Below are 27,672 nucleotides of genomic sequence, written 5' to 3' on the forward strand. Positions count from 1 at the left end.
CAGACTACGGTTTGCAACTGCACATGGGGACAAAGATCGTACTTTTTGGAGAAATGTCCTCTGGTCTGATGAAATAAAAATAGAACTGGTTGGCCATAATGACCATCGTTATGTTTGGAGGAAAAAAGGGGTCGCTTGCAAGCCGAAGAACACCATCCCAACCGTGAAGCACGGGGGTGGCAGCATCATGCTGTGGGAGTGCTTTGCTGCAGGAGGGACTGGTGCACTTCAAAAAATAGATAGCATCATGAGGAAGGAAAATGATGTGGATATATTGAAGCAACATCTCAAGACATCAATCAGGAAGTTAAAGCTTGGTCGCAAATGGGTCTTCTAAATGAACAATGACCCCAAACATACTTCCAAAGTTGTGGCAAAATGGCATAAGGACAACAAAGTCAAGGTATTGGATTGGCCATTACAAAGCCCCTGACCTCAATCCTATAGAACATTTGTGGGCAGAACTGAAAAAGCATGTGCAAGCAAGGAGGCCTACAAACCTGACTCAGTTACACCAGCTCTGTCAGGAGGAATGGGCCAAAATTCACCCAACCTATTGTGGAAAGCTTGTGGAAGGCTACCCGAAATGTTTGACCCAAGTTAAACAATTTAAAGGCAATGCTACCAAATACTAATTGAGCGTATGTAAACTTCTGACCCACTGGGAATGTGATTTTTGGGGGGTCGTTTGTAGTTTAAAAAAATACTTTAAAATCACCAGGAATACATCAAAACATTCATTTAATTTAGGAAATCTGTTCCCAAGTATTCCCATTAAAAAAAAGAGACGTGATCGTGTCTCAATGTAATCAAGGTAAAAAATGATTATTTTCAAATATAATCTTTTTTTGGGATTAGTTGTGGTCATTTTGCAGTGTACCCTCTAGATTTTCCAAGCTAACTCATTTGTGACCCCAGTCTTTTTTGGAAACTGGGGGAAAATATATCTAAAACAGAACATCATTGATCATATTACCCAACTCATTTGCAACACTGACATTTTTTATTCTCTTTGTACATTGATAGGACATTCTTAGAAACTGTTGTGTAATTCAGATTGTGTCTGTTTGGAGCACAAAGGTTCAAGTCTGTCTAAATATATCTAGCCTAGCACACTGCACAGTTTAAAAATAGCTCTCCAGCTCGTCTCCGTGCTTCCACACCGAGCATTTCATACCTAGAAACAAACCAATTTAGACAGCCATTCATAAATCACAAATTAGAAAAGGCTTGAAGAACAAAATACAGAGTTAGCAGTTTCATAAAGACGTATCTGAATTTCAATGTAAAGCAAGAGTACATTCCTCTGCTGGATTCTTCAAGCTTCATGTTGCTGCCGCTCCTCTTGAGAAGCTTCCAGTAAGTCTGTACGTGGTTGGTCTAATGTGACTTCCTGTTATATTAAGAGTGCTTGTGTCAAACACGTCTAATGCGGGCAGTGGGCGAGATTATTCGTAACGTCATAAATAATATAATAATAATAAAATAATATGCCATTTAGCAGACGCTTTTATCCAAAGCGACTTACAGTCATGCGTGCATACATTTAATTTGTGTATGGGTGGTCCCGGGGATCGAACCCACTACCTTGGCGTTACAAGCGCCGTGCTCTACCAGCTGAGCTACAGAGGGCCACATCCAGCAATTACTCCATTATTAGCCAGCAGATAAGAGAGGGGGAGGAAGTAAAGGAGGGACGGACGGAGGGAAGGAGAAAGAGACAGTGAGGGTGGTGTAAATGTGTCCTACAAAGTGTCATGAGGGTTTACATAAACCATTTAATTCAATTTGAAAGAAGCATCGCATCCATTCGCAATGCACTAAATCACTTCCCTCCAACCGGCTCGGAAGAACTTCAGAACAATTTGACCCTGTGTATGTTGCGAGGTCAAACGAGTCTTTAGATGGTTATCACTACCAGGTTGTCATTGACAGGGTCATTCAAATATCAAGAGATGTCATTGAAGATAATTCATTGTTTTATTGTGCTCATCTTTGAATGACCTAATGTCTAATGGTTTGATAGGACTTGTCTGATGTGTCTCCTTGAAAAGGTAATCGAAGATACTGTAGCTCTATGCTAGATCAGCCCAATCTATCTTGCTTTTTCATTCTCATAATGAGAATGCAGATACTTTCTTGCATTATGTCTAGTCTTTATGATTTTTTTTGTTTTAAAATTAACTTGATTACATTTTTAGTATAAGTATATAATTTCTATTTGACTTTTTCCCACTAATCTTTGAATGATCCATATGCAGCAATTTATGTCATACTTAGATGATGGTGATTTGTAGATTAGTTGTGCCTTCTGTGAGTGAATGCCCATTAATAGATCATCTCTGTGACCCGTTCTACCTTTTGTAATTTGAAAACATCTAACTTTTTATTGGTTATAAAGTGGAGTGACACACAACTGTTTTCGTAGATTATCATCATCATGCGTCAGTTGTTTCTGAAGATATTGGAGATTGCGAAGTGGATATGAAGAAATGCTTGACTTTACACTTTTTATTCTCTGTTTTGTGAAAGATAACTGCCTGCCTGGTGGCCGATTATTTCCTGAAGACAAGCAATACATCTATGAGAGACAATTCAATTTTCAGGCTGGTAATAAATGTCACAGAAGATAACAAACAGCTGACAGAGAATTACAGTTTGTTTTCTTTTCCCTCCTTGGTGATGTGTCTGTGTGTATTTGCTTTCATGAAGTCAATTCCATTGCAGACATTGTCTTCATATAAAAACATTCATGAGGAGAATCCTTGATGTTTTAAAACCAATTAACTCTGAGAATAAATAACGTGTATATAATTCCCCACTTATAGTGGTGATACCATATCCTTCAATCTGTTCCACTTATGTTCTAATGGAGACAAACCTCAGACAAACTGGTAGAAAAAGGGCAGATTTATTTAAAGCACTTTGTCCCCTACATAGAAAAATATGATTGATTTGAGTCTAAAATAATAAATAGAGTGCCTGACTATCCTCAGGCCCCATTGGTAACGTACAGCAGTACAATCAATATCCAGTTTCACAATACAGCAAAGGCACTAGCATTTACCGCAATCAGCACAGTCGACAGGGGTTGTGGGAGGCATTGAAGTTGGCAGGGGATGTCTGGATCCATCCCTTGGTATCCCATTCAATGGCAGCTCTGTATGTACCTAACCCATAGTAGCGATGCAGGTTATGTGCCCATCCCATAGTTATTATATGTAACCATTCACTCATTACAAAGTCATTACAGTAGCAAATAGGCTTGAATACATGTGCCGTTTATTGTGACTGTTGGCGTATACCTATTATTTGGTATTTGGAGTGGTAGTTTTATTGGGGTTGAAAGGTTGATTTGTTACTGCCCGGTTGTCCCGTGGATTATGTGTAGTGTTCAAAACAGTATTAGTAGCATATAAAGATTTAGGAAGGGGTTGGGATTAGAGAAAGAAGGGATGGTTTGTGAGAACAGGAGTGGGTTTCAGGATGGTGTATGAAAAAAACAAGGAATGGGTAAATAGAAAAAGGAATGAAGTTTTAAAGAGAAGGGGAAAGGTTAATCGTAAAAGGAGATATGTTTGTTACAGTAGATGACACATAACATACAGTGTATCACTCATCTAGACATGGCACTGTTAATGCTCCAATCGCTCATGGAAGTTCAGTAGTGATTTTTAACAATTCAATTACACTAGGCCATTTATCTGCAGCCATTGGGGGGGTCCCAATCAGTAGTGACTTGTATTTTTGGCTGAATTTAGGCCCATATTTGGCTTAAAGGGGATAAATATATGCAGGAGGAAAAACAACAATCTTACTATTAATACATATATGAATTTTTACTCCCTAATGATAAAAAAAAAATCATGTAGTGCAATTCTTTAGATGCAGGATGATAAATGCAGGTTATTAGTATGATGTAGAGGAAAGAGAAAATGATAGGACATTGAGTGGTAAGCATGTAGTATGACGATGCAAGTTAGTGAGCAGCTTGTTTAGTCAGTGAGTGCACACACACACACACACACACACACACACACACCCAACGTCCAGTTTGACCGTGATGCCTGGCTATTCCCCACGCACAATCCTTCAGAAGCTTTCAAACAAGGACATACTCTTTCCTTTCAGGGGGCCCAAAATTAGAGAAAGGAAAAATAATGTAATTATTATGCAACATCATAATCAAAACATATATATGCCATATTTGTTTGTTATTAATTGATAATCATTTACATTGAGAAAAAACAGATATCATTAAATATCTTATTAAATATAATGGAAAATGATAAGGCTTAAATATTTCTCCAGTTCGATTGGTCACTCCGAACGTGATTCCGATTCGTCCCCTTGAAGAGACCAGGGAAGATGCAACTTCGCTTTCTTTCAGTTCTGTATTTTCCAAGTTTCCTGTCCTTGAGTGACAATTATCATGATTTGTTCTGACGATCAGGGCCTTTTCTGAGGAAAATACATCGGATTGGTCAGAAAAGGCCCTGATCGTCAGAACAAATCATGATAATTGTCACTTACTCTCAGACTTAAAGCAGTCAACCACTCATCCCTCTCAGAGGAACTTCTTCCCAGTGAGCCCAACATCTTGTGACAACTGTCATGTCTGTTCTGTTTGGTTCTTTGTTTTTATTCCAGTTTGGGTCATAATCCATTACAGCATAGTTGGGTGGGTCATCCCAGCCCAAACCACCCCAGAAATTTTAGCTAACACATCTCCAGAATGTTCTACAAGACTTTAAAGCTCCATCTTGATATCCAAGCTTAGTAGTGATATTGGCTGATAGTTGCCAATATTCCCGAACGCCTTTAGCCTTGCCAGGGAGCAGCATGGGGGCCAGTGGGGCCATTGGGGCCCTAAGTATGGAACCCAGTGGCCCTTGGGAGTCCTGGTTTAGATGTTCCTCTGAGCAGTAAGGTACTTGAGGGCAGCTGCGCCGTACTTCCGGGACAGGTCTTGGTGGAACTCTTCTTTCAGGGTCTGCAGGCAGTAGCGGTAGCTCGGGCTGGAGCGGAACTTGGAGATGTCGAAACTGGGTGCGTGTGGCATGTGGATCATGAACGCGTTGGGCAGAACCATCAGGTCGTACTCCTGGGGGGTGGGAATGGCGGGAAAAAGTTCATTTTTTTATTTGTTTATTGGACAAGGTCCATGTACAACAGGCACCACATTTTAGCATTTTAGCTACGTAGCTAATACTCATCTGCAGTCCCGGCTGTGACTGAATCATTTAAGACACGAGAAACAAAGTCACGTTCTTTGCTCTGAGGTGTTGAACACTGAAAGGTCACAGCTTGACTTTGATTTATTGGCCGTTACAATAGCTATTATTCCTGACTTAGCGAAAGCATTAAACCTAATAACAGAGGTCTACTGCGAATCACATCTGATCTGATCATTAGCATAACCTTAACAGGATTCCAAACATGAGTTGAGGTTTTGGAATAAACTGAAATCATAAGGAGTTATTATGTGCAGATTATTTGGGAGTAGAGTCTTTGAGGATAAAATCTGAACAATAACTTTAACAACCATTTTTTTGTGTATCCAGACTTTAACTACATCTCTTTGTCTGCCCGTCTTGTCTGCTATGGTTGTTTGGTCTACACAGTGTGTGTAAATGTATTGTGGTGTGATAATGTGTCCTGGAGGAAAATAAATATATTCTATTCTAACACCCCACCACTATCCTCCATACTGTACCTGTGCATCCAGCTCCATGATATGGGAGACCTTGTTCCAGCCAAAGCCCACGAAGCGCTGGTCGTACACAGGACAGTCCCGCCTCACCACCACGTAGGGCTCAAAGTCCGCCTCCCACTCCACCTTATAGGGCGTGGTGGCTGTCCGCCACTTGGCGTAGTTGGTAGGAGCATGGCCCTTGGTCCAGACGTGATACCTGGGGAAGGCAAGGAGAGAGAGACGTGTACAGGTGTGTTAATAATAGTTTTGAACTAGATTGCATGAAGTGCATTCGGAAAGTATTCAGACCCCTTGACTTTTTCCACATTTTGTTACGTTACAGCCTTATTCTAAAATGGATTAAATTGTCCCCCCCCCCCCCCCCTCATCAATCTACACACAATACCCCATAATGACAAAGCAAAAACATGTCGAAGAATTTTAGCAAAATTATTAAAAATTAAAAACGGAAAAATCACATTTACATAAGTCTTCAGACCCTTCAATCAGTACTTTGTTGAAGCACCTTTGGCAGCGATTACAGCCTCGAGTCTTCTTGGGTATGACGCTACAAGCTTGGCACACCTGTATTTGGGGAGTTTCTCCATTCTACTGTGCAGATCCTCTCAAGCTCTGTCAGGTTGGATGGGGAGAGTCGCTGCACAGCTATTTTCAGGTCTCTCAAGAGATGTTCGATCGGGTTCATGTCCGGGCTCTGGCTGGGCCACTCAAGGACATTCAGAGACTTGTCCCGAAGCCACTCCTGCGTTGTCTTGGCTGTGTGCTTAGGGTCGTTGTCCTGTTGGAAGGTGAACCATCGCCCCAGTCTGAGGTCCTGAGCACTCTGGAGCAGGTTTTCATCAAGGATCTCTCTGTACTTTAATCTGCTCATCTCTCCCTTCATCTTTCCCTCGATCCTGACTTGTCTCCCAGTCCCTGCCGCTGAAAAACATCCCCACAGAATTATGCTGCCACCACCATGCTTCACCGTAGGGATGGTGCAAGGTTTCCTCCAGACGTGACGCTTGGCATTCAGGCCAAAGAGTTTAATCTTGGTTTCATCAGATAAAATAATCATGTTTCTCATGGTCTGAGAGTCCTTTAGGTGCCTTTTGGCAAACTCCAAGTGGGCTGTCATGTGCCTTTTACTGAGGAGTGGCTTCCGTCTTGCCACTCTACCATAAAGGCCTGATTGGTGGAGTGCTGTAGAGATGGTTGTCCTTCTGGAAGTTTCTCCCATCTCCACAGAGGAACTCTGGAGCTCTGTCAGAGTGACCATCGGGTTCTTGGTCACCTCCCTGACCAAGGCCCTTCTACCCCGATTGTTCAGTTTGGCCAGGCGGCCATCCCTAGGAAGAGTCTCGCTGGTTCCAAACTTCTTCCATTTAACAATGATGGAGGCCACTTCTTGGGGACCTTCAATGCTGCAGACATTTTTTGGTACCCTTCCCCAGATCTGTGCCTCGACACAATCATGTCTCGGAGCTCTACGGACAATTCCTTCGCCCTCATGGCTTGGTTTTTGCTCTGACATGCACTGTCAACTGTGGGACCTTATATAGACAGGTGTGTGCCTTTCCAAATCATGTCCAATCAATTGAATTTACCACAGGTGAAACATCTCAAGGATGATCAATGGAAACAGGATGTACCTGAGCTCAATTTCGAGTCTCATAGCAAAGGGTCTGAATACTTATGTAAATAAGGTTAATATATTTGCAAACATTTCTAAAAACCTGTTTTCGCTTTGTCATTATGGGGTATTGTGTGTAGATTGATGAGGAAATGTTTTTATTTAATCAATTTTAGAATAAGGCTGTAACGTAACAAAATGTGGAAAAAGTCAAGGGGTCTGAATACTTTCCGAATGCACTGTATACATATTATCAAATGACTTCAACATATCAATATAATCAATGTACTAAATATACTATCAAAATCAGGCAGGATGCTCCAAGTTATCTCATCTGGGTCTATTTCAGAAGGACCAATCAAACCTCTTGATCTACAAGCCAGATTGACCAATGGGGTGAGCTGTTAGTGCTGGTGTACCTGAAGGTGTAGAGGGTCCCCATGTCCAGCATGGACAGCAGCTCAGTTTTGGATTTGGGAAAGGAGAGGCGGTAGCGCAGCGTCTCAAAGGCCGGTACCACCAGAGCCTTCTTAGTGTGGGCCATGTCTAACTGGACCACTGACTTTCTGTGGGGATAAGATAGAGAAACCATTAATTTACAACCAATACTGTACATCAGCTAGAGCCACAGCTGCCACTAGTTGGTTGGAATGCATTGCTGGCAACACCTTAGCTGTGGGTTCGACTCCCACGTGGGCCATATATGAACATCATACATATGTTGTCTGTAAATTGCTTTGGATTAAACTGGCTGCTAAATGACTACATTTTAATACATTTCTTCAGCCAGTGTTCGGTCTATGTTTATGATGGAACATCTTCAGGAAGAACTACAACTCACCTGAGGTAATCATAGAGGCCGTACATGGGCAGGAAGTCCACGTCTGCCAGGAACACATAGGGTGTGTTGGCGTTCCTCAGTGCCACATTTCTCACCAGGTTGACGGGGTAGAACTGGCCCTCCTTGTAAACGATATGGTAGCCCACGTTCTTACGGTTCTTCAGCACCTCGGAGGCCTGGGCGTAACGCAGGAACTGTTGGGCCTCAGCGTCTGACATGTACAGTGCCAGGCTGATAGGGCCTTCCCAGTGCTTACATATGGCCTCCAGCATCTGTAACCTGAGAGAAATAGAAATGATATAAAACTGATGATTAAAATAGAGAAGTAGAGATACAGAGATGTATAGTACATAATGATTATAAAAGCAGTGGTGGAAGTAGAGATGAAAAGGTAGAGGAGGGGGAAGAGGAAGAGGAGGAAGTAGAGAAAGAAGCAAAATACAATCATATTTGTGGAGAGCTGCACTCCTCATGAGCCATAACGTGATAATAAATTCATGCTCACATCTCCAACAACTAGTAAACCAAAGGCCAGTAGGGTCAGAGGTATAAGGTGAGTGTTTACCTGTCCATGGAGAGCTGTGCGACCAGCGTGACGTCCGTGTCGTCCCCGGTGGGCGTGTACTCGTACTGCAGAAAGTAAAGGTGAACGCGGTGCACTGTGATTCGCTCCCGCCGGAAGTCATAACACTGGTCTTCTTCATCCAGCTCCTCCAGAGCTTCTTGTAACTGGAGAGGGATGGACAGAGGGAGGTCAAAACCAATGTTTAGATTGTAAATATTCACTCTAATAGGCTAACATGGTTTCATGACACCATGCAGTCAGAGGTGACGAGACCATGCGGTACACCTGTACACTCTCTGTTGTATTCTGGCTGGATGTCCATGGATATCATAGTATGGTGAATAAAGGGTATGGTGAATGTTAAAACCTCTTTGAGGTGTTAGGGAGTGGTTTGTTAAATGTTATGGTTAACATTATGGTAATGTTTTACTTACCCGTACACTCTCTGAGGTGGCCTGGCTGGGGCAGCCAAACAGCTCTCGTCTTAGTAGGTTCCCATCGTACTCAAGGAAGGTTAAGTATAGGTTCCTGAAGAACTCCACATGCTTGTTCTTCACACGAAGTTTCTTAGGAGAGTTCCAGTGGATCACCTGACACGGGACATAAACATGTTACCATGGTGACCCGTAGCCAGATGACTAGACGCAGTACATTCTTAAGGAAAGAAGTGAGGGGTTTTGCTATGGTGTGCGCGTGTGTGTGTGCGTGTGCGCTTGATGGTGTGTGTATGTGAGTGTGTGTATTTCACTGCATAGCCCTACCTTGAGGTCAGACACCTCTGTGTAGCACTGTTCGGAGCGTGTGTGGTCAGACAGCTGAACATTCCAGAAGCAGGGCAGCTGATGCACTAGGACTGGGTTCTGCTTAATGAACGCATTAAAGATGTCCTGCACACAAGATTACCCACTCACATTAAACACCTGTCTAATACAAAGAAAAAAGGGTTCCAAAAGGGTTCTTTGGCTGTCCCCATAGGATAACCCTTTTTGGTTCCAGGTTCAACTCTTTTGGGTTCCATGTAGAACCCTCTATGTAAAGGGTTCTACATGGAACTCAAAAGGGTTCTACCTGGAACCAAAAGGGTTCTACCAAGAACCAAAAAGGGTTATTCAAAGGGTTCTCCTATGGGGACAGCTGAAGAACCCCTTTAGGTTCTAGATATCACCTTTTTTTCTAAGAGTGTATTATACACACTCATTTTGACATTAAGATCATATAGCACTCTGGCACACAATAGTACACATTGACACATGCTCCAAATGTTCATTAGATACGTCCTACATACTTACATTACCATCTGCCTCATACACAGTATGCTTTGAGGCATAAGATTACCCTATATCAGGGATCCCCAACTGACGGCTCGTGGGCACATTTTTTACAATATATTTTTTTATCATTTTAATTGTTGGACATAAATGACTGTAGAAACACCAGGAAATCAGCTCCAAGTGATTTTAATTCAAGAAATCTGTTCCCAAGTATTCCCAAGCATAATAGAGAGACACGTGTTCGTCTACAAATGTGAGCAATGATTATGTTTTAGTCAAACATTAGAGCTTGTTGTGGTCAATTTGCAGTCTGCAAATTATTTGTAATTATGTTCCGGCCCTCTGACCATACACTCAAGAAAAAAATCGTCCCTCAGCTTAATCTAGTTGATGATCCCTGCCCTATATTAACATCTGTTATGTATGTAATGATCTAAAGAGTATCTCATAATATTTGGAATAAAGACAATAGACTAGACTAGAATAAACAGACCTGGTCAGCCAGCGAGGTACTGAGCATGCTCATTAGCTCTCTTTCGGCGGTCAGCCTCCACATCTGCTCCCAGCCAATCCGTCGCAGCCTCTCCAGGTAGAGCAGGATAACCCCAGTGTTGAAGCCTCGTCCCAGGGCGGGCCAGGGTTTGTGGTTCTTCCACAGGTTCCCCAGGTACCAGTCACTCTGGTTCTCCACCAGACCTATCACCTGCTTGTCTGCAATCACAGCATCACCAATCATCATTCATCCGGATTTTAAAATGCTGATTATCATTAGTAATGAGGTGGAGTCTTCAGCATATAGACAGCTTTTGCACTACTAGTTTATCAAAAGGTATTTTTGTCCTCTAGGGATTTTTGTTTTATAACCAACATTTTACAATTCCCTCATTTGCTTTATCACCCAACCAATGTATTAATTATTCAACCAATCAACCAGAAATGTTTATCAAGGTCAAAGGTTGTACCAGTGAACTTCCTGAAGATGGCCCAGAGCTCAGCGATGTCGGTTGCGAAGGTGATGTCCGTATCCAGGACAATGACCTTTGTGAGGTCAGAGGGCAGCGCTTTGGTTAGAGTCAGCTTCATCAGACCATAGATACCTGAGTAGTGCTTGTTAGGTATCCATGACACCTCCGACTGGAAGAGAGGAGAAGATGGAGGGATGGAGAGAGAAAGCAAGAGTGAGGTTGAACAACTTTAGACCTCACAGAACATTTTGATTTCAAAAGAAAAGGGAATATAAAGTTGCAAGGTATGAAAAATAATTTTTAGAAGCAATACCACTGTGTCTCTTTGTCAGGCATGTAAGGGTGTTCTCCTTTCTTTAAATAGCTAACTTGCGCAGACACCCATCCGTCTCCTAAGATCCCTTTAGTATTAAAACACCCTTTAAACCAGAGGTGAACCAATTGGAACATTATTACTGTTTACTCTATAGCATTAATCTTTAAAAAATGTAATTGTTTTTATGCCCAGGATTCCCAATGAATACTGAAACTTTTGGCATGCATCTGGGCAACCGTGTCTGATAATTAATCCCTCTTGATTCTGCAGAACGGGATCTGCATAAGCGAATAATTTGCAAATATAATCAGCTCAGAAGATCGAGTGTTTCCTTCTCCGTTTGAACTGAGCTAATAAAAACTGTCTGAGTAGGTCGAGACATTTGAAAGCACAAAGAGCTTTTGTTCCTGCTAAGCTTGTGGAGGCTGAGAGAGAATGTGATGATGGGGACAGAGACGGGGCCAAGTCATATTACAGGCCGAGGCAGGTTGGTATGTGAGCTGAGCAACAATATGTTACTGTATGAACCCTTTATCAATAGCAAAGAGCCAAAGCTACACGCACACACCCACCCACAGTACATGCACATACCACACACAAACGTCTGAGGTGACACGATGGTCTCCGTTCCTTGTGAAACCGGTATCTACTGGATTTCTCTTTCTCCTGCCCACTGATTGATTGGAAAGTGGTGGAATTCCCCTTAAATGTCAATGGTTGGTCACAGAGTGCACACAAATTATTTCCTAAACACTGATTTAAAAGATAGAGCAGACACTCAGGCCCCTGAGGACCAGAGTTGCCTATCACTGAGCTAGAGCTCATCAAAAGAGGAGGAGAGAATACTTTAAAGGGGAAAGATGGGGGGGGGGGGGTCATTTACCTTGAGTTCGTCTGCGTCGTAGAAGCTAACTTGTACAGACGGAACCATCCAGGACTGGAACAGAGAACTCAGGATCTGATTGGCTACTGCATCTGTGATGAAGTGGAAATGGAGAGGGTTTCTCCTGAGAGAGAGCGAGAGAGAGAGAGAGAGAGAGAGAGAGAGAGAGAGAGAGAGAGAAATACATATGCCAAGAGCTACTCAAGTGCCTAATCTCTCTGATTAAGAAGGTCCTGACATTTCCTAAAGTCACAAAACTTCCCATGAGTCCAATAATTAATTAATTAATAATTATCTCAAGTGGCCTTTGAATTGACTTCAGCCTTATTAGTTTAGGATTTATCAAGTAGAATAAACAACTATTGTTGCTATATTAGGTTTAGCTGTAGCTATAGCAGTAGGTGTAGTTGTATGTGTAGCTCTGTTGTGTTACCTGTGGAACAGGATGGACTTGACCAGGGTGACCACATCTCTGCTGGCGTTGTGACCGGCACACACGCACGCTACATGAATCAGCTGCACAGAAGAGAGAGGGCAGAATTAGCCACAAGCGATGCCATCAACACTGTTGGGAATATCGACTCCCTATGTCTACATTTTAGCACAATAGCCATATTATTTCACTATGACTATGTTATTTTATCCAAAACACAAACACCACTGACAGTAGATTTGACATATCAATTTAACACTAATGATATATGAACATAAGACCAATGACGCCATATCAACATTACACCAATGACCAAACAGCGAAGCTAAACTAACACAGCTAAAACAGTGCTGCTCTAAAATAAGTATCTGATCCTGGCTCACCTCACACTTCAGTACGGTGGGCGAACGGGGACACTCGGTGTGATTGGCTCTCTCCTCCGCCGTGTTCTCCACGTCCTCGGGCCCAGTGTCAGCTGACGCCCCCCACGCCGCGTTGCCGTAGTTACCACCGTCGGCGGGCTGGCCTGCCGTGCCCTGCAATTGGCTGAGCTGCAGGCGGATCTGCCGGTTCTCCTCCTCCATCTCACGCACCCGCGACTCTAGAACCGCCCGGTCTAGAACCCGTGCCTCGGGGGTCTCCGACAGACAGGGGGACAGGAGGAGAGAACGCCCATCTGGAGAGGGGGAGAGGAGGAGGAGAGGAGGGGATAAGGGGGAGAGGGGAATTAGAATTAGAATGAGGGTTTAATTAAATCTTTCATTTCTAGAGTTGTATAAGAAACACATGAGGGAAGAAAGTGTTCACTTCACTTTCTGCTTCTTTATTTATCTCATCTCTCTCTTTCTCATCAACCCCTCTCTGTCTGTTTGACAAACTGTCTGAGGAGCAGCTGGCCGACACAGATGAAGTGAGGCACTCTGGAAATGTTCACACTCTGTTCCTGGTCGCTCAGAGGAAAGTGGGTGAGAGAGAGATATACTGATATGTAGACCCAATCCTGACACAGATACTGTACAAGGACAGCCTTGTCCTCTAGTGTGGACACAGTAATTCACTGCTTCCTCCGGCTATTCCGTAGAGCTGAAATGAACAGACTGCACTATAAACACCCCATCAGTCATCTTAGGTAATGTATGTGGGAGAGAGGATTTGTCAGTGTGCGTATGCATGCATGTGTGTGTGTGAGTGCTTATGAATTCTGGCACGCATCATAATTTGGATTTAGGAGTGTATGACAGTATGTCCAGGGTCTATTGTTTTTGTTTACAACAGGATACTGACAATCATATATAGACTGCCTAAGAACACTTAACCACAGACATTCTCAGAAGAGCCTTGCTTGATTCTTAGAAGTCAGGAAAGTAATCATAGCAATTCTCGGACAAAGAAATCTCAGCCTACAAGATTGTTAGTACAGATGCCGTATATTAATTTGAGCCAGTTTCACACAGCAGGATTATAATCCTGCAGCAAGAGGAAATGTGAATTGTTAGGGACAGATCAACATTTCCAAAATAGGGGAGGGTTGTCAAACTTTTATTTAGTTTTTTAGTTTTTTTCTATCGGGCACAGGGGAGGGTAGTGTGTTTTTTCCCTGGTTTACATTCGCTCTTTTGCATGTTTTATTATATAATGTCTTCCATCCAAGCCACATTTCCTCATCTGCTTGCATGCGCCTCCCCTATATCAAGGTGTTTTGGTACTTCCCTTATGCACAACGCTTTTCAGCATTCAAAATGTTACTATACCACATGTCAATATACACTGAGTATATAAAACATTAAGAACACCTGCTCTTTCCATGACAGACTGACCAGATGAATCCAGGTGAAATCTATGATCCCTTATTGATGTCACTTGTGAAATCCACTTCAATCAGTATAGATGAAGGGGAGGAGACAGATTAAAGAAGGATGTTTAAGCCTTGAGACAATTGAGACGTGTATGTGTATGTGTGCCAATGTGTATGTGTGCCATTCAGAGGTTGAATGGGCAAGACAAAAGATTGAAGTGCCTTTGAACAGGGGGTGCAACTCAATATTAGGAAGGTATTCCTAATGTTTGGTATACTCAATGTAGTCTACCAGTCTATCCTGCCCTCTATCCACCATTCATCGTGACAATAGTGGTAGGTGCACCATTTGTCTAGATCTGCAATAGGCTAACTGGCAATCATACCACACATAAAAGTATTCAAAGCTGCATACATTTTCAATATGAATCCACAAGAACAAATAGGAATAGCTGAGGCCAGGTGCATCATTGTGCAGGAAATAACATTGAAGACATGAGACACGCAGCTCAAAAAGCTCCCCTATTGATTTTGTTTAGGGGCAATTCAAAATTCTACTCTAGGCTGCAGTGAAAATGTAATTTGAATAATGACGCAAAATTGTGATTTGAATGTTTCATTCCATTTGGATCAGTTGTGGGTCTACTCTCGACAGTTTATAAGGTCTAGAAAAGCACAGTAGCAGGCCAGGCTGGATGTATTTTTACTTCTGATACTGAGATGTGCTGTCTGTTGCAGATCATCACTTTCCCAAATCGTCCTATAATAATGTGGCCACATATGCTCCCGGCAGCCCCAGTTATTCAGGAAAGCTTAACGTGGTCTCTGCTTCCTCTCCAATCCGAGCCTATTCCATGTGCACCTAGAACCTAAAGCTTCAATATAGCCTAAATATTTACTTTGAAAATGTATTACCTTTTGTATGTGGCATGAACACACCCAGTCACAATGTTTTAATCTGATTAGGCTACTTCAAAAGTCTACTGTAGGCATGCACAGGTTCATCCAAAATATAATTCCAGCATCCTCAAAATGACTTGATATTAACCAGGTTTCCATCCATCCTTTTTATGTGAGTAATGTACATGTCGGTTAAAAAATGTCACGATATCATGGGAAAGCATTCAGTTTATTAGGCTACAGATGAAATAATTTATGATGACCTTCACAGGGTGGTGAAAGTGCAAGGTGATGAGCTTGATGCTCCTTTCAATAAATATCAAGGGTCTTATTCTGGTTACATGATCGATGCTTGGCTGCCGTTTGACAAATAAAAATAATCTTGCACTTTTGTCCGCAATAATCTCATCATTATCTCGCACTGTATCTGCGAGTTGTTGGCTAGAGCGCACGTGCCAATACCAGAGTGGGCACATTTACTATACCATAGCAAAATATTTTTTGTGACAAAACAATCGGTAGGCTTAGAGTTTAAAATGCGATGGAAACCATTTAACTTGTATTTTTTATTCGGTACATGGGAATTTAACTACAAAAGTTATTTGTATGTGGACTACGTATTTATGGAAACACAACTCTGATGGGAAAATGACCATATTGTTTTTATGCAAAGTTTTGAATATTCACATGAAAATCTGTCGCTTATTGGATGGAAACCTAGCTATATAGACACCCTAAAGACTCTGTCAAGTGCGCTAGTCCAGTGGTTCACCAGTAGCCCCAAACATCTAAAGAATAAGCTACAGACCAGCCAAAACAAGCTTGTAAGAATTGTATTTAAACTCCCCCCTCGTACTCATCTAGAGGTCTAGCATTTTTTGTCTGTATCTATGTAATTGTATCTGTATCTCTGTAATGTATCTGTACCTATGTAATTGTATATGTATCTATGCAAGAAAATAGGGACCACAATGGAAATAAATCCGACTTTATTGTGCAATCTCGGTCACTTTGAAAAACCTTTATACTGTGTGTATATGTATTTTTTTTTATTGACTCAATCAAATCAATCCAAACTGTGCAGCGGCCATTTGATGAATGGAAAGAGACATCTGTTACAAAACACCCAAAAGTTTAATGATATTCAGGGATTCTCAAGCCAAGCCTTTGATACTGGGTAAGCCTACAAGGTATGGAGGGATGTATTTTCTGTTTGTCGAGATTGACATCTATTTATTGTGGTGTTGAAAACGCAAACCATGATATTGAAGTGCCCGAAGTCGGTATGCTTTGTTTATTGGTTGTGTGGTACCTGTTGGTGAAAAATTTGTTTCAAATATTTTATATAATTACAGTGGGGAGAACAAGTATTTGATACACTGCCGATTTTGCAGGTTTTCCTACTTACAAAGCATGTAGAGGTCTGTAATTTTTATCATAGGTACACTTCAACTGTGAGAGACGGAATCTAAAACAAAAATCCAGAAAATCACATTGTAGGATTTTTTTATAATTAATTTGAATTTTATTGCATGACATAAGTATTTGATCATCTACCAACCAGTAAGAATTCCGTCTCTCACAGACCTGTTAGTTTTTCTTTAAGAAGCCCTCCTGTTCTCCACTCATTACCTGTATTAACTGCACCTGTTTGAACTCGTTACCTGTATAAAAGAGACCTGTCCAGACACTCAATCAAACAGACTCCAACCTCTCCACAATGGCCAAGACCCGAGAGCTGTGTAAGGACATCAGGGATAAAATTGTAGACCTGCACAAGGCTGGGATGGGCTACAGGACAATAGGCAAGCAGCTTGGTGAGAAGGCAACAACTGTTGGCGCAATTATTAGAAAATGGAAGAAGTTCAAGATGACGGTCAATCACCCTCGGTCTGGGGCTCCATGCAAGATCTCACCTCGTGGAGCATCAATGATCATGAGGAAGGTGAGGGATCAGCCCAGAACTACACGGCAGGACCTGGTCAATGACCTGAAGAGAGCTGGGACCACAGCCTCAAAGAAAACCATTAGTAACACACTACGCCGTCATGGATTAAAATCCTGCAGCGCACGCAAGGTCCCCCTGCTCAAGCCAGCGCATGGCCAGGCCCGTCTGAAGTTTGCCAATGACCATCTGGATGATCCAGAGGAGGAATGGGAGAAGGTCATGTGGTCTGATGAGACAAAAATATAGCTTTTTTGGTCTAAACTCCACTCGCCGTGTTTGGAGGAAGAAGAAGGATGAGTACAACCCCAAGAACACCATCCCAACCGTGAAGCATGGAGGTGGAAACATCATTCTTTGGGGATGCCTTTCTGCAAAGAGGACAGGACGACTGCACCGTATTGAGGGGAGGATGGATGGGGCCATGTATCGCGAGATCTTGGCCAACAACCTCCTTCCCTCAGTAAGAGCATTGAAGATGGGTCGTGGCTGGGTCTTCCAGCATGACAACGACCCGAAACACACAGCCAGGGCAACTAAGGAGTGGCTCCGTAAGAAGCATCTCAAGGTCCTGGAGTGGCCTAGCCAGTCTCCAGACCTGAACCCAATAGAAAATCTTTGGAGGGAGCTGAAAGTCCGTATTGCCCAGCGACAGCCCCGAAACCTGAAGGATCTGGAGAAGGTCTCTATGGAGGAGTGGGCCAAAATCCCTGCTGCAGTGTGTGCAAACCTGGTCAAGAACTACAAGAAATGTATGATCTCTGTAATTGCAAAGACAGGTTTCTGTACCAAATATTAAGTTCTGCTTTTCTGATGTATCAAATACTTATGTCATGCAATAAAATGCAAATTAATTACTTTAAAATCATACAATGTGATTTTCTGGATTTTTGTTTTAGATTCCGTCTCTCACAGTTGAAGTGTACCAATGATACATATTACAGACCTCTACATGCTTTGTAAGTAGGAAAACCTGCAAAATCGGCAGTGTATCAAATACTTGTTCTCCCCACTGTATATGACATCAAAATGTTGAACATCTGATTTCCCCCTAGCTGATCATTGTCTGCAGCTGGCTCTGATTGTAGTGTTACTCTTCAGCTCCACTATATATATTGCGTTGATTTGTCATCAGCGTCACATCAATGTGAAGTTTTACCTGCTACACAGAGTGCGTTGTTTTGAGAGTGGAGAGGAGCTGAGTCTTTATTCTATTTTGCCTACTGTACTGTACCATATTCATCCATTATGCGTATGTAATATAGCTTTGGTCCAGTTTTTCGCAAGTACTCACTAAATTGTTGCTAGTGGTTGTACTAAATGATCCTCTAATTTCACAAGCTGCTTTTTAACCTTTTGAACCTAGCTAGTCAATGTAACTAGCTAGCTAGTAGTAGTAGCTTCTTGACTTCATAAATCTTACTAAAATAACCAGTGGTGTATAGTCGTTGCCATATGCAACCAAAATCAACTTTATTTGTCATTATTTCAATTCACAAGATAGAATGAACGTTTCCATCAGCCATCGAGAATTGAACCTCTGATTCTTGAGCTGGACGTTGCCATTGGACATGATGCAACGCAAGCGCAACACAGGCAGTGAATCAGCTTTCATTGATTTCAAAGGAAGCATAGCCTCAACCGCTGATGGCAATGCCAGACGCCCGATGGCTATAGTGTGGCAGGGCCGTAATGAAACAGGCAGAGAGAGTGAGTTTGTCTGTGGTGGTCGGCAAACCCTTGAACTTCTGGCCTGTAGCCCTGCATGGCATCGACTGTGCCACATAAGTATGCTGAAGTGGCAACGTTGATATCCAAGTTCATAATAAAAAGGGTCGTTACAGTTATTGTTATTTGAGGTCATAAACATTATTTCGAGTTAATTTCCGTTAGGGAAAATCAAGTCTGACATTTTAAAATGGAAATTACAAACTTTAGAATACTTTTTAAATCTTGGATGCACTACAAGTTTGCATTTCCTGCAGTGCAGAACAATTCCTGCAACAACAGGATGATCAAATTAAGACACAACATCTGTACACCATTGTTTAATGTGTTTTTAAAGTAGCTACAGTACATGCATACTTGTGTTTCCATTCCTTCCTACTGCAGTTCAATGGAAAAGTAGTTCCAGTCAGTCATGTACAGTGAGGGAAAAAAGTATTTGATCCCCTGCTGATTTTGTACGTTTGCCCACTGACAAAGAACTGATCAGTCTATAATTTTAATGGTAGGTTTATTTGAACAGTGAGAGACAGAATAACAACAAAAAAATCCAGAAAAACGCATGTCAAAAATGTTATAAATTGATTTGCATTTTAATGAGGGAAATATGAATTTGACCCCCTCTCAATCAGAAAGATTTCTGGCTCCCAGGTGTCTTTTATACAGGTAACGAGCTGAGATTAGGAGCACACTAAGGGAGTGCTCCTAATCTCAGTTTGTTACCTGTATAAAAGACACCTGTCCACAGAAGCAATCAATCAATCAGATTTCAAACTCTCCACCATGGCCAAGCCCAAAGAGCTCTCCAAGGATGTCAGGGACAAGATTGTAGACCTACACAAGGCTGGAATGGGCTACAAGACCATCGCCAAGCAGCTTGGTGAGAAGGTGACAACAGTTGGTGTGATTATTCGCAAATGGAAGAAAAACAAAAGAACTGTCAATCTCCCTCGGCCTGGGGCTCCATGCAAGATCTCACCTCGTGGAGTTGCAATGATCATGAGAACGGTGAGGAATCAGCCCAGAACTACACGGGAGGATCTTGTCAATGATCTCAAGGCAGCTGGGAGCATAGTCACCAAGAAAACAATTGGTAACACACTACGCCGTGAAGGACTGAAATCCTGCAGAGCCCGCAAGGTCCCCCTGCTCAAGAAAGCACATATACATGCCCGTCTGAAGTTTGCCAATTAACATCTGAATGATTCAGAGGAGAACTGGGTGAAAGTGTTGTTGTCAGATGAGACCAAAATGGAGCTCTTTGGCATCAACTCAACTCGCGGTGTTTGGAGGAGGAGGAATGCTGCCTATGACCCCAAGAACACCATCCCCACCGTCAAACATGGAGGTGGAAACATTATGCTAAGGGGACAGGACAACTTCACCGCATCAAAGGGACGATGGACGTGGCCATGTACCATCAAATCTTGGGTGAGAACCTCATTCCCTCAGCCAAGGCATTGAAAATGGGTCGTGGATGGGTATTCCAGCATGACAATGACCCAAAACACACGGCCAAGGCAACAAAGGAGTGGCTCAAGAAGAAGCACATTAAGGTCCTGGAGTGGCCTAGCCAGTCTCCAGACCTTAATCCCATAGAAAATCTGTGGAGGGAGCTGAAGGTTCGAGTTGCCAAACGTCAGCCTCGAAACCTTAATGACTTGAAGAAGAACTGCAAAGAGGAGTGGGACAAAATTCCTCCTGAGATGTGTGCAAACCTGGTGGCCAACTATAAGAAACGTCTGACCTCTGTGATTGCCAACATGGGTTTTGCCACCAAGTACTAAGTCATGTTTTGCAGAGGGGTCAAATACCTATTTCCCTCATTAAATGCAAATCAATTTATAATATTTTTTACATGCGTTTTTCTGGATTTTTTTGTTGTTATTCTGTCTCTCACTGTTCAAATAAACCTACCATTAAAATTATAGACTGATCATTTCTTTGTCAGTGGGCAAACGTACAAAATCAGCAGGGGATCAAATACTTTTTTTCCCCTCACTGTAACCATGGCGACTGGCAGGTACTACTTACTCTCCAGGTTCCCAGCCAGCAGGTAGAGCCAGGTAAGAAGGATGACAGCGGTCAGAGATGCCACCAGCAGCTTCAGGCGACCTCGAAATGGCAGGTGCATGATGGGACAGCTGGGTGCGGGCGGGGGTGGGAGGTGAGGGGTCAGGGCTCAGGTGGGGCTCAGTCTCTCATCTACTTCCTGCTGCATCCTCTCATCTGGAGGGAGAGGAGGAGAAAGAGAGGAGGAGATAGAAGGTTAGCATGATGCTATCACAAAATGTTTTAGTGGCATAACAGTGCAGTTTGTATTCAAGCAAAGCAGAAGTTAGGACACGGAAATGTCAGGGGCATGAACACACCCAGTCACAATGTTTTAATCTGATTAGGCTACTTCAAAAGTCTACTGTAGGCATGCACAGGTTCATCCAAAATATAATTCCAGCATCCTCAAAATGACTTGATATTAACCAGGTTTCCGTCCATCCTTTTTATGTGAGTAAAGTACATGTCGGTTAAAAAAATGTCACGATATCATGGGAAAGCATTCAGTTTATTAGGCTACAGATGAAATAATTTATTTTACATTTTTACATTTTAGTCATTTAGCAGACCTCTTATCCAGAGCGACTTACAGTTAGTGAGTGCATACATATTATTTAAAAAAATTCATACTGGCCCCCCGCGGGAATCGAACCCACAACCCTGGCGTTGGAAACGCCATGCTCTACCAACATCCCTGCCATTCCCTCCCCTACCCTGGACGACGCTGGGCCAATTGTGCGCCGCCCCATGGGTCTCCCGGTCACGGCCGGCTACGACAGAGCCTGGATTCGACCACTGCGCCACTCGGGAGATGACCTTCACAGGGTGGTGAAAGTGCAAGGTGATGAGCTTGATGCTCTTTTCAATAAATATCAAGGGTCTTATTCTGGTTACATGATCGATGCTTGGTTGCCGTTTGACAAATAAAAATAATCTTGCACTTTTGTCCGTAATAATCTCATCATGTAGGCTATACCCGCACTGTATCTGCGAGTTGTTGGCTAGAGCGCACATTTACTATACCTACGCAATATTTTTTGTGACAAAACAATCAGTAGGCTTAGAGTTTAAAATGCGATGGAAACCCATTTTACTTGTATTTTTTATTCGGTACATGGGAATTTAACTACAAAAGTTATTTGTATGTGGACTACGTATTTATGGAAACACAACTCTGATGGGAAAATGAGCATATTGTTTTTATGCAGATTTTTGAATATTCACATGAAAATCTGTCGCCAATTGGATGGAAACCTAGCTATATAGATACCCTAAAGACTCTGTCAAGTGCGCTAGTCCAGTGGTTCACCAGTAGCCCCAAACATCTAAAGAATAAGCTACAGACCAGCCAAAACAAGCTTGTAAGAATTGTATTTAAACTCCCCCCTCATACTCATCTAGAGGTCTAGCATGTTTTTGTCTGTATCTCTGTAATGTATCTGTATCTCTGTAATGTATCTGTATCTATGTAATTGTATCTGTATCTATGTAATTGTATCTGTATCTATGCAAGAAAATAGGGACCACAATGGAAATAAATCCGACTTTATTGTGCAATCTCGGTCACTTTGAAAAACCTTTATACAGTGTGTCATCTCACTCTCATTCTCTTAACACAAATACAAGCACACGCACACACACATATGCACAAACACACAAGCACGCTCATACACACACACCCACACCCACACACAGTTTATTCACAGCCAGGCTCACAGCAGGGGCATTGTGCACAATTGGCAATAAGTGTGGGCAGACTCTCTCTCTCTCTACCTCCCTCTATCTATAAGGGTGAATAGAGTTCCAGGTCCTCTCTTTGTTTTATGACGAGCTTAATTAATCATGCTTCAATCTAATTAGACGCAGGCCTGAAGGAAACAAGATTGAATGCAGCTGCCAATTAATAAAGAGAAGTAAAAAAAATATGAAAAGAAGAGTGTGTCTGGCCTTTGCTTTGCTGTTGTGAAAACTCTGGTTTGAGAGGGAAGAGAGGGAGGAGAAAGTGGGATGGGTGGACAGTATACGGGTGAGATTAAACTGAACTCGCTCCTTGACCCAGGTTTTTATGCAGGTTGATGTTTATTGGGATGAGTCTTGTCCTGGAGGCAGAACTGAGCGATTTCTGCAAAGTCAAAATTCATGAAAACAGAAATGTGCTTTTTGGTCTTAATTTAAGGTTAGGGTTAGGCATTAATGTTAGCAGTGTGGTTAAGGTTAAAATCTGATTTTATGACTGTGCCAGCTAGTGACCACTCTACAGAGCTGCCTCCAGAACAAGATTCATGACAAAGAACGCTAACCTGTGGTTTTTATCTACTTGACAGGCGTGCGCACACACACACACACACACACACACACACACACACACACACACACACACACACACACACACACCCTCAAGACTGTCAAATGAACATCCAGTGTGCGACTTTACTTAACAAAAACACAGATGCTTAGCTTGGTTGCTCGAGGTGTGTGTGTGTGTTTGCTCAAGGGCTCTCATTCCAATGGATTCCCGTCACGCTGTTCAACTCTCATCTCGACACAGCGCCTACAGCTAGCAGACTAAAACGACAAGGACAAAGAGCACTACTGATAATGCCAGAGAGAGAGAGAGAGAGAGAGAGAAGCAACAATACCACAACAAATGTACTATATTACTTATTGGATCACTAAAAAATACAATTTTTACATTACCATGTAGTTTACCAATAAAATGGTCTGATGGTGATGTGGATATACTCGGAATACATATCCCAAAGGAAATAAATGATCTCACTTCAATAAAGTTTAATAGAAAGTTAGCAAAAATAGATAAGATCTTACTACCATGGAAAGGAAAATACCTGTCAATTTGTGGAAAAATCACCCGGATTAACTCTTTAGTATTATCCCAGTTTACATATTTGCTTATGGTCTTGCCTACGGCTAGCGAACAGTTTTTTAAATTATATGAGAAAAAAATATTCAATTTTATTTGGAACGGCAAGCCAGACAAAATTAAAAGGGCATATTTATATAATGAATATGAATTCGGAGGACAGAAATTATTAAATATTAAAGCATTAGACCTATCACTAAAGGCTTCAGTCATACAAAAGTTATACTTAAATCCGAACTGGTTCTCAAGCAAATTAGTAAGATTGTCTCACCCAATGTTCAAGAAAGGCCTTTTTCCCTTTATTCAGATTACAACAACTCATTTGCAGTTATTTGAAAAGGAAATCATCTCCCAAATATCACTATTTCTAAAACAAGCCATAAAAAGTTGGATGCAATTTCAATTGTAAAAAAATGTAAAAGAAAATTTAATCCTCCAGAAACGACAGAACAAATAATGCAACAAATATTGTGGTTAAATTCAAATATACTAATTGACAAAAAAACTTTATTTTTTGACAGAATGTTTAAAAAAGGTATAATCTTCGTAAATTATATAATCGGTAGGACTGGTGGAGTTATGTCGCACATGCAGCTAACAAAAACATATGGAAATGTCTGCTCTACCCAAAATTACAACCAAATAATTGCAGCCTTACCGCAAAAGTGGAAGAGGAAAGTGGAAGGGGGAGAAAGTAAGGAACTTGTCTGTCGGCCTTGCATTAAAGAACATACAGTGGGGAATAAAAGTATTTAGTCAGCCACCAATTGTGCAAGTTCTCCCACTTAAAAAGATGAGAGAGGCCTGTAATCTTCATCATAGGTACACGTCAACTATGACAGACAAAATGAGAAAAAAAAATCCAGAAAATCACATTGTAGGATTTTTTATGAATTTATTTGCAAATTATGGTGGAAAATAAGTATTTGGTCAATAACAAAAGTTTCTCAATACTTTGTAAATATACCCTTTGTTGGCAATGACACAGGTCAAACGTTTTCTGTAAGTCTTCACAAGGTTTTCACACACTGTTGCTGGTATTCTGGCCCATTCCTCCATGCAGATCTCCTCTAGAGCAGTGATGTTTTGGGGCTGTCGCTGGGCACAATATACACAAGCAGTCAGGAAAGCAAAGGCTAACTTTTTCAAACAGAAATTTGCATCCTGTAGCATTAACTCCAAAAAGTTTTGGGACACTGTAAAGTCCATGGAGAATAAGAGCACTTCCTCCCAGCTGCCCACTGCACTGAGGCTAGGAAACACTATCACCACCGATAAATCTACAATAATCGAGAATTTCAACAAGCATTTTGCTACAGCTGGCCATGCTTTCCATCTGGCTACCACTACCCCGGCCACCAACTCTGCACCCTCTGCTGCAACTTGCCCATGCCCCCCCCCCCCCCGCTTCTCCTTCACACAAATTCAGACAGCTGATGTTTTGAAAGCGCTGCAAAATCTGGACCCCTACAAATCAGCTGGGCTAGACAATCTGGACCCTTTCTTTCTAAAACTAGCCGCCGAAATTGTCGCAACCCATATTACTAGTCTGTTCAACCTCTCTTTCATAACGTCTGAGATCCCCAGAGATTGGAAAGCTGCCGCGGTCATCCCCCTCTTCAAAGGGGGTGACACTCTAGATCCAAACTGCTACAGACCTATATCCATCCTGCCCTGCCTTTCGAAAGTATTTGAAAGCCAAGTTAACAAACAGATCACCGACCATTTCGAATACCACCGTACCTTCTCCGCTATGCAATCCGGTTTCCGAGCTGGTCATGGGTGCACTTCAGCCACGCTCAAGGTCCTAAACGATATTATAACCGCGATTGATAATAGACAGTACTGTGCAGCCGTCTTCATCGACCTGGCCAAAGCTTTCGACTCTGTCAACCACCGCATTCTTATTGGCAGACTAAATAGCCTTGGTTTCTCAAATGACTGCCTCGCCTGGTTCACCAACTACTTCTCAGATAGAGTTAAGTGTGTCAAATCGGAGGGCCTGTTGTCTGGACCTATGGCAGTCTCTATGGGGGTGCCACAGGGTTCAATTCTTGGGCCGACACTTTTCTCCGTGTATATCAATGATGTCGCTCTTGCTGCTGGTGACTCTCAGATCCACCTCTACGCAGACGACACCATTTTGTATACATCTGGCCCTTCATTGGACACTGTGTTAACAAACCTCCAAACGAGCTTCAATGCCATACAACACTCCTTCAGTAGCCTCCAACTGCTCTTAAACACTAGTAAAACTAAATGCATGCTTTTCAATCGAACGCTGCTGGCACCCGCCCACCCGACTAGAATCACCACTCTCGACGGGTCTGACCTAGAGTATGTGGACAACTACAAATACCTAGGTGTCTGGTTAGACTGTAAACTCAACTTCCAGACTCACATAAAGAATCTCCAATCCAAAGTTAAATCTAGAATCGACTTCCTATTTTGCAACAAAGCCTCCTTCACTCATGCTGCCAAACATGCCCTCGTAAAACTGACTATCCTACCGATCCTTGACGTCGGCGATGTCATTTACAAAATAGCCTCCAACACTCTACTCAGCAAATTGGATGTAGTCTATCACAGTGCCATCCGTTTTGTCTCCAAAGCCCCATACACTACCCACCACTGTGACCTGTACGCTCTTGTTGGCTGGTCCTCACTACATGTTCGTCGTCAAACCCACTGGCTCCAGGCGATCTATAAATCACTGCTAGGCAAATCCCCGCCTTATCTTATCTCATTGGTCACCATAGCAGCACCCACCCGTAGTCTGCGCTCCAGCAGGTATATCTCACTGGTCATTCCCAAAGCCAACACCTCCTTTGGCCGCCATTCCTTCCAGTTCTCTGCTGCCAATGACTGGAACGAATTGCAAAAATCTCTGAAGCTGGAGACTCTTATCTCCCTCAATAACTTTAAGCATCAGTTGTCAGAGCACCTTACCGATCACTGCACCTGTACACAGCCCATCTGAAATTAGCCCACCCAACTACCTCATCCCTATATTGTTATTTATTTTGCACCCCAGTATCTCTATTTGCACATAATCTCTTGCACATCTAGCATTCCAGTGTTAATACTATTGTAATTATTTTGCACTATAGCCTATTTATTGCCTTACCTCCATAACTTGCTACATTTGCACACACTGTATATATATTTTCTGTTGTATTTTTGACTTTATGTTTTTTACCCCATATGTAACTCTGTTGTTTTTATTGCACTGCTTTGCTTTATCTTGGCCAGGTCGCAGTTGTAAATGAGAACCTGTTCTCAACTGGCTTACCTGGTTAAATAAAGGTGAAATAAAAAATAATAAATAAAAAAACACGGACTTTCAACTCCCTCCAAAGATTTTCTATGGGGTTGAGATCTGGAGACTGGCTAGGCCACTACAGAACCTTGAAATGCTTCTTACGAAGCCACTCCTTCGTTGCCCGGGCGGTGTGTTTGGGATCATTGTCATGCTGAAAGACCCAGCCACGTTTCATCTTCAATGTCCTTGCTGATGGAAGGAGGTTTTCACTCAAAATCTCACGATACATGGCCCCATTCATTCTTTCCTTTACACAGATCAGTCGTCCTGGTCCCTTTGCAGAAAAACAGCCCCAAAGCATGATGTTTCCACCCCCATGCTTCACAGTAGGTATGGTGTTCTTTGGATGCAACTCAGCATTCTTTGTCCTCCAAACACGACGAGTTGAGTTTTTACCAAAAAGTTCTATTTTGGTTTCATCTGACCATATGACATTCTCCCAATCCT

General features: G+C 42.3%; 1 protein-coding gene across 1 annotated transcript; it reads right to left on the minus strand.

Moving 5' to 3' along the window:
• Positions 1 to 2,895: 2,895 nt before the first annotated feature.
• Positions 2,896 to 21,101, minus strand: LOC311127806 (xylosyl- and glucuronyltransferase LARGE2s-like; the record flags this gene model as incomplete). The annotated part of the gene is made up of 13 exons (XM_084159687.1): positions 2,896 to 5,104; positions 5,717 to 5,912; positions 7,748 to 7,894; positions 8,170 to 8,448; positions 8,735 to 8,898; positions 9,169 to 9,324; positions 9,496 to 9,621; positions 10,499 to 10,716; positions 10,968 to 11,139; positions 12,170 to 12,293; positions 12,603 to 12,685; positions 12,986 to 13,278; positions 21,002 to 21,101. 13 exons carry the CDS (start codon positions 21,099 to 21,101, stop codon positions 4,907 to 4,909), a joined length of 2,256 nt encoding a protein of 751 aa, XP_084015813.1. The 3' UTR covers positions 2,896 to 4,906.
• Between the last annotated feature and the right edge of the window lie 6,571 nt (positions 21,102 to 27,672).

The sequence above is a fragment of the Coregonus lavaretus genome (genome assembly GCF_964263955.1).
Source record: "Coregonus lavaretus genome assembly, chromosome: 4".
NCBI lineage: Eukaryota > Metazoa > Chordata > Actinopteri > Salmoniformes > Salmonidae > Coregonus > Coregonus lavaretus.